Consider the following 12,491-nt stretch of genomic DNA (forward strand, 5'->3'; position numbering starts at 1 on the left):
ATCCCAGCACTTTGGGAGGCCGAGGTGGGCGATCATGAGGTAAGGAGATGGGGACCATCCTGGCTAACATGGTGAAACCCCATCTCTACTGAAAATACAATAAACTAGTTGGGTGTGGCGGCAGGCGCTTGTAGTCCCAGCTACTTGGGAGGCTGAGGCAGGAGAATTGCTTGAACCTGGGAGGTGGAGGTTGCAGTGAGCCAAGATTGCGCCACTGCACTCCAGCCTGGGAGACAGAGTGAGACTGTGTCTCAAAAAAAAAAGAAAACAAATTTGTTGACTGGGCGTGGTGGCTCACACATGTAATCCCAGCACTTTGGGAGGCCCAGGCTGACTGATTGCATGAGGCCGGGAGTTTGAGACCAGCCTGGCCAACATGGCAAAAATCCTGTCTCTACAAAAAATACAAAAATTCGCTGGGCGTGGTGGCTCACACCTGTAGTCCCAGCTACTCCTGAGGTGAGGCACGAGAATTGCTTGAACCTGGGAGGTGGAAGTTGCAGTGAGTGGAGATTGGGCCACTGCACTCCAGCCTGGGCGACAAAGCAGGACTCCGTCTCAAAAAAAAAAAAAAAAAAAAAAAAGAAAAGAAAAAACAAGACAAAACATTCCTTCATGTACATTCAATGGAAAAACTTCAAAATTGTTATCTGTTTATTTTCACATATGTGGCATTTCCTGTTATTGCTATGAATCTAGCCCTGCATAAGGGTAGTTTGTCATCCCATTTGCCTTTCAGCATTAGGAGGGCTGAAGTTAATGTGTTCAAAGCCCTTCTTGGCTCCATATTAACTAGCCATTAAAAGTGATATTATGTAATTTTTAATGACATGGAAAATGTTTACAATGCATTGTAAAATGGGAAAGTTATAAAATAGGATATGATGTTTGATATCATTTTTGCAAGAAAAATCTTTCTAGAGGAGTCTGTAGTTGTCTCTGGTAGGATTATGAGTGATTTTTATTTTCTTTGCTTTCTCACATTTCTAATTGTTCTATAGTAAACACATATTGCTTTTGTAATAGGAATAAACAAAATGTTATTTATTTAGAGATCTGATGGTGGTAAATAGAATAAGCTCTTGGGTGAGAAGCTTATTCTGAACAAGCTCAGATATGGAACCACTGGGAAGCTCCTGATGTGGAATCACTGTGGATTTGCTGGTGCTGGGACTCACTTGACTGGGCCAAAATGTAAGGCATACACTGGGAAACTATCAGGAAACTAGCAGTTGAAACTCAGCCTGAAGATGCTGAAACACATGTATTTCCAGCACCCTTCAGAATTGACTGAGAATAGTTTAATTCTCTAGTGGTTTAAAGCAGATACAAATTACTTAAGGAACAGCTGCAGTTATGCCCTAAAAATTTAATTCTTTTCTTTCTTTCTTTTTTTTTTTTCCGACACGGAGTCTTGCTCTGTTGCCAGGCTGGAGTCAGTGGCGGCTCACTGTAATCTCCACCTCCCAGGTTCAGGCAATTATCCTGCCTCAGCCTCTCGAGTAGCTGGGACTACAGGCGCGCACCATCATGCCCAACTAATTTTTGTATTTTTAGTAGAGACGGGGTTTCACCATGCTAGCCAGGATGGTCTCGATCTCTTGACCTCGTGATCCGCCCGCCTTGGCCTCCCAAAGTGCTGGGATTACAGGCGTGAGCCACCGTGCCCGGCCCCTAAAAATTTAATATTAAAGGAAATTTGGGAGACCTAGCAGCAGAAATAGTGCCAGAGGTAGAGAAGCTGAATACACAAATTCTCTTAATAGCCAAACTGTATACTGTGATGTTTTATTCTTGAAATATTAGGAACTTTAAAGTGTTTTAATGGATAAGGCTTCCTATTTGAGTTGCTAGCCATTTAAATCCATTTATTTATATTATTTATATTTGGTTGGTACTAAATTTTGCTTCATTAAAAAAATGGTTATTCTTCATCTGACAATTATTGAATTCTCATCTCATGCCGAGTACTATATTAGATGTGGTCTCTGTAGTTGAGACCGTCACAGGTTCAGTGGAAGAGAAAGACAAACATTTGTAATTCAATATGGTAAATTCTGTGACTAAAGGTATAATGAAAGTTATATCCCCCACTCAGGTGCAGGTATCTAACTCAGATTGGATTGGGAGGTAGGCCTAGGGAAGTTTTTGAGAGAAGGTGATATTTAATCTGGGCCTTGAATAATGAGCAGGTATTAACCAGGTGAAAAAGCAGGAAAAGAATATTCCATAAAGAAGGAACAGCATATTAGACAACCTAGAGACATGAAAACATGATGTGTTCAAAGAATTCCCAGTAGTTGGGAATAGTCTGAAGCTTTGTGCATATGGGAGACAAGCAGGGGATAAGACTGATGGTTACTTTTCTTTTTTTTCTTTAAAACAATCTTTTTTTGTTGCTTTTTAATGTTTTCTTTTTCTTTTTCTTTTTTTTTGGTCTTCTATTATTTTGAGACAGAGTCTTGCTCTGTCACCCAGGCTGGAGTGCAGTGGTGGCATCTGCCTCTTCTGCAACCTCTGCCTCCTGGGTTCAACCGATTCTCCTGCCTCAGCCTCCTGAGTAGCTAGGATTATAGGTATGTGCTACGACGTCCAGCTAATTTTTGTATTTTTACTAGAGATGGGTTTTGCCATGTTGGCCAGGCTGGTCTCGAACTCCTGGCCTTGTATGAGCTGCCACACCTGGCCTCTTTAAAAAAAAAAAAAAAAATTCTATGGTTACTTTTATGTGTCAACTTGGCTGGTCAAACAGTATTCTGGATGTTTCTGTGAGAGTTTTTGGATGAGATTTACATTTGGAAGGGTGGACTTTGGGGGAAAGCAAATTGCCTTCCATAATGTGGGTGGGCATTGTCCAATCAGTTGAAAGCCTGAAGAGAACAAAAGACTGACCTCCCCCAAGCAAGAGGGAATTCTTTAGCCGACAGACTTTGGACTTAAACGGCAGTACTGGCACTTCTCTGGACTGGCCTGCTACCCACTCTGCAAATTTTGGACATGCCGACGTGCCAGCCTCCATAATTGTGTATTACTTTTCTCAACCATAGGAATGAGGTGGTCTCAGGCCTCATATTCTGGGATCTAGCTTGGAAAATAGTTCCTCTTTTGGATAAAAATAGTGGTTTTAAGCTCGCCACACTGAATGTGCCCATTGTTCAAGCAGACACCAAACTGCATACTTTTAATCCATTTGTATCTAGTATTTTTGGTGGAAACATTTGTAGCTAAGCAGACTAGACTTCTGGTTCTATTTCATATTCCCTCTAATTAGCTGAGTTGCTCTGCACTGCTGAAGTAGACACCTCTGCCTTAGTGGTCACTTTCCCCATGTGAATCCTTGTCAGAGGAACTAAAGCCATGATACTGGTTTAGAGCACTTGTCTCTGAGGAAGGAGGAAAAGTTGAGTTGGCACTTTGATCAGAACAATTTATAGCAGATTGCAGAAAGTTACAGTGGCTAAAGTACATAGTGGTCTTGCATTGGGAGAAATATCAAAACACTAGAAGTATGAAGTCATTAAAAAGACAAACTGATTGTGAAGACATGTCAAAAGATCCCAACAGTTACCATCCAAAACACTTTCTCTTAAGACAGATAATAATTATTACTCTTGTTGGTGGCCAAACCAGAACTCAAAATTTCTGAGTCTTAAATTTCTTATCTCTAAAATAAAATTTCCGGCTAGGCATGGTAGCTCACACCTATAATCCCAGCACTTTGGGAGGCTAAGGCAGGTGGATCACCTGAGGTCAGGAGTTTGAGATCAGCCTACCAACATGGTGAAACCCCATCTCTACTAAAAATACAAAAATTAGCTGGGCGTGGTGGTACATGCCTGTAAACCCAGTTACTCGGGAGGCTGAGGCAGGAGAATCACTTGAACTTGGGAGGTGGAGGTTGCAGTGAGCTAAGATCATGCCACTACATTCTAGCCTGGGTGACAGAGTGAGACTCTGTCAATAAATAAATAAATAAAATTTCCTAGTTTCCTGGTGCCAAGTGAATACTGTTGGTTCCTGCCCAAGACAGCTGCCTACTAGGCAAGAAGACCAAACAGCAAAAATCTGTGGACTCTAAGTCTCAAAATGTAAGGCTCTCCCACATCAGGGATTTGTACTGAGGAGGCCCTCCAGATTTTACCTGAGATAACCTACATTTGGACACTTGCAACCAAGAGAATATTGGTGGCCTATTAGAGTTAGCAGAAGACAACAAGCAAGGAGAGAATTCTAACGTATATGAGAGTTAGGAGTTAATTTGAAACACAGAACCAGTAGGGGATTTATTATAAAGAATTGGCTTCATTGCACTTCATTGCACTCCAGCCTGGGCAACAAGAGTGAAACTCCATCTCAAAAAAAAAAAAAAAAAAAAAAAAAAATTGGCTTATGTTCTTGTTGGGGGCTGGATAAGCAAGTCTGAAGTCTGTAGGCAGTCATTCAGGAAGGGGAGATTAAGGGCCAGTTAGGGCTGGGAGCAGTGGCTCATGCCTGTAATCCCAGCACTTTGGAAGGCCGAGGCAGATGGATCACTTGAGGTCAGGAGTTCGAGACCAGCCTGGCTAACATGGCGAAACCCCACCTCCACTAAAATACAAAAATTAGCTGGATGTAGTGGTGGCGGCAGTGGGTGCCTGTAATCCCAGGTACTCAGGAGGCTGAGGCAGGAGAATCGCTTGAACCAGGAAGGCAGAGGTTGCAGTGAGCCGGGATTGCATCACTACATTCCAGTCTGGGTGACAAAGCAAGACTCTGTCTCAAAACAAAACAGAAAAAACTGGTTAGAAACCCATGAGCACAGGATAATGCTTGTTGTCCACAGGCAGTAAAGAAAAAATCATGAACAGGCTGGAACCCCAAGGGCATAAGCTGTTTGGAATCTCTGAATTTAAGGAAGGCCTAAGCCCCCACCTTTAAAGGGCTCCCCTTATTAAGTCAGGCCTACCCAGGATAAAGTCAACAGATTAGGGGCTATTTATTTATCAACACATTTACAGCAAACAAAAGGGACTTTTATCACATCTGTAAAATCTCTTCACAACAGCAACTTAGATAGATTAGTGTTTGAGTAAATAAATTGCAAAGTGTAGTTCAGCATAGCCAAGTGTACACACCAAAAAGCCATCAGAGGCTGGGTATGGTGGTTCATGCTTATAATCCCAGCACTTTGGGAGGCTGAGGTTGGTGGATCACTTGAGCCCAGGAGTTTGAGACCAGCCTGGGCAACATGGCGAAAACTCATCTCTACAAAAAATACAAAAATTATTAGATGGGCATGATGGCAGGCGTCTGATGCCCCAGCTACTTAGGAGACTGTGGTGGGAGGATCACTTGAGCCAGCCATATTCACTGGGTGATAAAGTGAATCTAGAGTGACAAAAAGCCATCATAGTCATAAAAAAGAATGAAATTATGTCCTTTGCGGCAACATGGATAGAGCTAGAGGCTATTATCCTAAGTGAAATAACTCAGAAACATAAAATCAAATACAGCATGTTCTGTCTTATAAGCTCTTATTAAGTGGGAGTTAAACAACGGGTACACATGAAGATGGAAATAATAGACACTGGAGACTCCAAAATGGGGTAGAGTGGGTGGGAAGAGAGGGTTAAAAAATTACCTATTGGGTACAATGTTCACTATTTGGGTGATGCATACACCAGAATCCTAAATCTTACCATTACATAATATATACATGTAACGGACCAGGCGTGGTGGCTCGTGCCTGTAATCCCAGCACTTTGGGAGGCCGAGGCAGGCAGATCACCTGAGGTAGGGAGTTCAAGACTAGCCTGACCAACATGGAGAAACCCCGTCTCTACTAAAAATACAAAATTAGCCGGGCGTGGTGGCACATGCCTGTAATCCCAGCTACTCGGGAGGCTGAGGCAGGAGAATCACTTGAACCCGGGAGGTGGAGGTTGTAGTGAGCCGAGATCGTGCCATTGCACTCCAGCCTGGGCAACAAGAGCGAAACTCTGCCTCAAAAAAAAAAAAATATATATATATATGTGTGTGTGTGTGTGTGTCTAACGAATCTGCACAGGTACTCCCTGAACCTAAAAAAAATTATGTATTATAGTACCTAATTTTTATTGTGTGCTAAATACACCACAAGTTATGCCATTTAATTTACATATATTTTATCATTATACTTTGTAATAATCATAGGTAATAAGTATTATTATCTCTTTTATACATGTAGAAACTAAAGTTTATGAAAACAAAATCATGTACCCAAAGTCATGATTAATAAGGGGTAAAGTTGAACCCAACTTTGTTTTTTTTTACTTTAAATCCTGTGCTTTTATTTATTTTTATTTTTTATTTTTGACACAAGTTCTCACTGTGTCTCCCAGGCTGAAGTGCAGTGGTGCGATCTTGGTTCACTGCAACCTCTGCCTCCTGGGTTCAAGTGATTCTGGTGTCTCAGCCTCCCAAGTAGCTGGGACTACAGGCATGTGGCACCACGCCCAGCTAACTTTCTGTATTTTTAGTAGAGAGGAGGTCTCACCATGTTGGTTAGGCTGGTCTCAAACCCCTGACCTCAAGTGATCTGCCCGCCTCAGCCTCCCAAAAGTGCTGGAAAATGATATTGATGGACCCAAGTGATACAGTTTGTGCCAGCATATTGAGAGATTGGATCCTTCTAAATTCTTCGTTCTGCTCATGACCAGTTGCCATATACTGCAGAATGTCAACTGCCTACAAGGTAAATTTCACATTGGTCGACTCACCCTTCCTATCACTCCTGATAATGCACTCATGGTTTATGGGTTGTTTTAGTAGTATGTGGTGAACTATAAGCTGTTACAATGGGAGAAGTTTTTTTTTTTAAACCTCTTAAAAGTTGATGTATATATATATACACTTACCACTAAGCATAACTTTTGAATTAGGCATGTGGCAATTCCTTTCTTGATGTTTTTAGGGAAAATGAGCCAAATAATATTTTAAAAAATGTATAAGCCAGGCTAGTTTCTATCCTTTCCTCTATTAAACTCAGGATCACACAAGTAGGCACGAGTGTGCACAAATATTTATACCTTGCATTGTTCTGAGAATTAGTAAAAGAATATCTTGAAAGCATGATATAACTTTGTGTCCAATAATATAACATACAAAGTTGTTGAATTAAAAAAAAATAATAATAATGCCGCGGGGCGTGGTAGCTCACGCCTGTAATTCCAGCATTTTGAGAGGCCGAGGCGTGCTTATTGCTTGAACCCAGGAGTTTGAGATCATCGTGGGCAACATGGCAAAACCCTGTCTCTACAGAAAGTGTAAAAAATAGCCAGGAGGGATGGTGTGCAAGTGTCTCAGCTGAGGCTGAGGTGGGAGGATTGCTTGAACCCTGGAGGTTGAAGCTGCAGTGAGCAGTGATCACGCCACTGCACTCCAGCCTGGGCAACAGAGTGAGACCCTGTCTCAAAATAACTATTATTGACATATCCAATTGGCACAGTGACTAGAAACAAAATTCCACTGAGTTGAGACAGCTAGATCACAAAATTATTAATTACAAAATATTAGGTTAGAAGTACTACTGCAGATGTTTAAACAAGGAAGAAAAACATACAAGTGGCTAGAGGTAAGGAAAGGCTTGTTTCTAAAAGATAGAATTTGTACTGGGCCTTTAAAGATGAACAGTGTTGACTGGGCACGGTGGCTCACACCTGTAATCCCAGCACTTTGAGAGGCTGAGGCGGGCGGATCACGAGGTCAGGAGATCGAGACCATCTTGGCTAACACGGTGAAACCCTGTCTCCACTAAAAATACAAAAAATTAGCCGGGCGTGGTGGCGGGCGCCTGTAGTCCCAGCTACTCGGGAGGCTGAGGCAGGAGAATGGCGTGAACCCGGGAGGTGGAGCTTGCAGTGAGCCGTGAGACTCCCTCGCAAAGGGAGATAAACAGTGTTTACAAAGTTGGAGCAGAAGGGAAACTAGTGAAAATAAAAGCTTAAGATACATATGGAGAATGAGGACAGGGAAGACACTGGACTGACTGCTCAGAGCAAAGTAGGCGTGTTGAGCTAAGTACTGATAGGAGCTAGATTAGCCAGGGTATGGAGAGCCTGGCAGAGTAGCTGAAATTTGATAAGGTAGAGATTAGCAAATCACTGTAGGTTCTTGAATGGGGAAAGCTTGAGAAAAGTTTTTTTTTTTTTTTTTTTTTTGAGTCTTTTAAAGGCAGATCAATAAGAAGGATTGGGATCCAAGGGAGGCTAGTTAGGATGCTTTTGCGATATTCCAGATAGGAATTCCCAATAACCCAAACCACAATTATAAAAGTTACATAGAATTGGAGGAGAAAGGGAAAAACTGAGGAATATTTCAAAGACAAAAACAGTAAGATTAGTGACCAAATTCAAGTAAGATGGCAGGAAAGATAATTCACAGTATTCCCTAATCTCTAGCTTGGGGAACTGGAGAAATTGTGGTATCACAAACATAAATGAGGACATTAGGAAAAAAATCTATTTGGGAGAACAAGACTATTCAGTTTGCGATTACTGAAGCTGAAGCTATGATTTGACATGTCCTGGCAAAAGTTGGAAATAAAGAACAATCAGATTAGGCTGATAGTGGTGTGCAGGAAGAAGGGCTGCAAATGGGACATCCAGGCTAGGAAACAGAAGGGTTTGGAGGCACAGGTGATACTTTTTTCATGACTTCTTCCAGCTGAACGTGGTGCCTTTTCAAAAAGAAAGGAGTAAATAGGAATACAACAGTTGGCTCCCTAGATGGTGTCAAAGAACAAAATGAGATTTTATTTCTGGGCCATTGTTTAAGATCTTGGAACCGATGAGTTTCTGGCAAGAAATTGGGGAGTCACGAGGAAGAAAAAAAGATTTCTTTTTCTTTTCTTTTTTTTTTTTTTTTTGAGATGGAGTCTTGCTCTGTTTCTGACGCTGGAGTGCAATGGCACAATCTCAGCTCACTGCAACCTCCGTCTCCTGGGTTCAGGCAATTATCCTACCTCAGCCTCCTGAGTAGCTGGGATTACAGGTGTGCGCTAGCACACCCAGCTAATTTTTGTATTTCTAGTACAGATGGGGTTTTACCATGTTGGCCAGGCAGGTCTCGAACTCCTGACCTCAGGCGATCCGCCTACCTCGGCCTCCCAAAATGCTGGGATTACAGGCATGAGCCAGAGTGCTTGGCCTCTTTTTTGTTTTTTAACTAGGAGGAGAGGAATCATTGGGAAAGAAATAGGAAATTGCTGAAAGGAAAGAAAGAACCAAATGAAAAAATAAAGGTCTAAAAGAAATAATAATATTGTAGAAGATACCCAGTTTTTCATAAAGTTGTTATAGGTGAAAGGAAGCCAAATTTATTGCTAACATTTATTGAGAGTTTACTACATGCCAGCACTGTGGCAGATTGTTTATGTGCATTATTTTATTTAACTCTTACAGTAAGTTCAACTTTTTTTTCTACTTGACATTATATAGTGGACATCGTGTTTTTTTTTTCTTTTTTGAGACAGAGTCTCTGTCACCCAGGCCGGAGTGCAGTAGCACAATCTTGGCTCACTGCAACCTCTGCTTCCTGGATTCATGTGATTCTCATGCCTCAGCCTCCCGAGTAGCTGGGATTACAGACACATACCATCAGGCCTGGCTAAATTTTATATTTTTAGTAGAGATGGCGTTTCACTATGTTGGCCAGGCTGGCCAACTCCTCTCAAACTCCTGGCCTCAAGTGATCCGCCTGCCTCAGCCTCCCAAAGTGCTGGGACTACAGGCATGAGCCACCGTGCCTACATTGTCATTTTTAATAGATAGATAGCATAGTATTCCATTGTATGAACATTCGTTATAGTAAGCTACAATGAACTCTCCTGTATGTATATTTTTGCCACATTTTTGGGTATATTCTTTTTCTTAAGTAACAGATAAACATTTTAATTCTAATTTTTTTGGATAATATCACAATTCAAAAATAAAAATGTAAAAAAAAATAACAAAAAGGTTTTCTTCCATTTGTGTTCCTCCTGTCACCTGAACCACTATTAGTTTTCTTGGTATCTTTATATAATTTGTTGTGTAAGCAAATATAAATATGTATTATTATTCCCCCCCTTTTTTATTCAGAATGTAAAAAGCATATTGTGATCATCTCTTTAGCATAAAATCTTAAAAGTGGTATTGCTGAGTAGAGGGTAGTTAAAATCTTAATACATATGGCCCAGTTGCTCATGAGAGAGGTTGTACAATTTAACCTTTCTACCAAAAATGCATGAGTGTTACTAAATTCATGTTATTTATGTTCTAATTGCAGTGTATTTTTATATCTCAAAACTTATGGGGAGTCCAGAATAAATATTTTAAAATCACTATAATTTATAAGGTGAATTCTGGTATTATACAGAATTGATTATACAAAATACTTTGGACTTATAATTTATAACAGACAAATGGACCCAATGAGAAGGAAAGGTTTGACCTAAGTTATTATTTATCTTTCTGTGTTTTGCTTGTTGGATAGGTAGAGAAACAGGTAGAAAAGATGGAAAAATCGGTTTGTAGTATAAAGATAGAAAATAGAGCTGAATGAAACAAGCAAGCAAAGAGAAATGGGGACAGACTTCAGATGAGAGTGAAAAAAGGGTAAACAATTCCAGTAGGTACCATAATCTGATAAGGCATATTGCCAGATCATCTCTATTTTTTTTTTTCTGGACTACTGTTACAGCCTCTACTTTCTATCATTGAATTGGTGCATATGATTATAATAGAAATTAAATTTTCAATGAAATGAATGTCTTTTTGTCATTTTTTTTTCTTTAAATAGAATTGACTATCTGAAGAAATGGATACTTCTCCCTCCAAAAAATATCCAGTTAAAAAACGGGTGAAAATACATCCCAACACAGTGATGGTGAAATATACTTCTCATTATCCCCAGCCTGGGGATGATGGATATGAAGAAATCAATGAAGACTATGGAAATTTTATGGAAGAAAATCCAAAGAAAGGTCTGCTGAATGAAATGAAAAAAAAAGGAAGAACTTTCTTTGGAACCATGGATACCCTACCTCCACCAACAGAAGACCCAATGATCAATGAGATTGGACAATTCCAGAGCTTTGCAGATAAAAACATTTTTCAGTCCCGAAAAATGTGGATAGTGCTGTTTGGATCTGCTTTGGCTCATGGATGTGTAGCTCTTATCACTAGGCTTGTTTCTGACAGGTCTAAAGTACCATCTCTAGAACTGATTTTTATCCGTTCTGTTTTGCAGGTCTTATCTGTGTTAGTTGTGTGTTACTATCAGGAGGCCCCCTTTGGACCCAGTGGATACAGATTACGACTCTTCTTTTATGGTGTATGCAATGTCATTTCTATCACTTGTGCTTATACATCATTTTCAATAGTCCCTCCCAGCAATGGGACCACTATGTGGAGAGCCACAACTACAGTCTTCAGTGCCATTTTGGCTTTTTTACTCGTAGATGAGAAAATGGCTTATGTTGACATGGCTACAGTTGTTTGCAGCATCTTAGGTGTTTGTCTTGTCATGATCCCCAACATTGTTGATGAAGATAATTCTTTGTTAAATGCCTGGAAAGAAGCCTTTGGGTACACCATGACTGTGATGGCTGGACTGACCACTGCTCTTTCAATGATAGTATATAGATCCATCAAGGAGAAGATCAGCATGTGGACTGCACTGTTTACCTTTGGTTGGACAGGGACAATTTGGGGAATATCTACTATGTTCATTCTTCAAGAACCCATCATCCCATTAGATGGAGAAACCTGGAGTTATCTCATTGCTATATGTGTCTGTTCTACTGCAGCATTCTTAGGAGTTTATTATGCCTTGGACAAATTCCATCCAGCTTTGGTTAGCACAGTACAACATTTGGAGATTGTGGTAGCTATGGTCTTGCAGCTTCTCGTGCTGCACATATTTCCTAGTATCTATGATGTTTTTGGAGGGGTAATCATTATGATTAGTGTTTTTGTCCTTGCTGGCTATAAACTTTACTGGAGGAATTTAAGAAGGCAGGACTACCAGGAAATACTAGACTCTCCCATTAAATGAATACTTGATTATTATTATCTCCTTAATGTTCAATTATTAATACGTATACTGCCATTTTAATGTTTACCTATGAATGTCTTTTGTGTTATATAATTGACAGAGTGCTATATAATATATAATATATACAAATGCAGAAAATTTATTCTAGTCTAATATATTCAAATACAAATATTAAATTATAAAATACGTTATGAATCTGGTATCTTTATTGGTATTTATCAGTGTCTTTCCAGGTAAATTGTAGTAGAAGGAGAATATTAACTGCTATTACTAAATAATAGAAGACTCAAAGAAATGACCCCTTTCAGATGGAACTGAAGTTCAGAAATTAGAAATGTTCTACAAATGTTCAACAAAACTCCTTCATTTGTGAAAAATACACTATAAGGTGAAATGTTGAACACCAAACCCTGTTTTGTCATCTACTTGCATTAGAA

General features: G+C 40.1%; 1 protein-coding gene across 13 annotated transcripts in view; it reads left to right on the forward strand.

The window, feature by feature from the left end:
• Positions 1-12,245, forward strand: part of LOC105469916 (solute carrier family 35 member G2) — a 36,546-nt gene extending 24,301 nt beyond the window's left edge. For 12 of the 13 annotated variants that reach the window (XM_011721514.3, XM_011721518.3, XM_011721510.3 and 9 more), the window contains one exon: positions 10,798-12,245. In XM_011721514.3, the coding sequence (XP_011719816.1) occupies positions 10,816-12,054 (1,239 nt within the window). In that variant the 5' untranslated portion in view covers positions 10,798-10,815 and the 3' untranslated portion in view covers positions 12,055-12,245. Of the gene's footprint in view, positions 1-6,497; positions 6,713-10,797 lie in introns of those variants that run through there. The other variant, XM_011721521.3, reaches the window with a different exon arrangement.
• The last annotated feature ends 246 nt before the right edge of the window (positions 12,246-12,491 follow it).

Source organism: Macaca nemestrina, chromosome 2, assembly GCF_043159975.1.
Source record: "Macaca nemestrina isolate mMacNem1 chromosome 2, mMacNem.hap1, whole genome shotgun sequence".
NCBI classification, from domain to species: domain Eukaryota; kingdom Metazoa; phylum Chordata; class Mammalia; order Primates; family Cercopithecidae; genus Macaca; species Macaca nemestrina.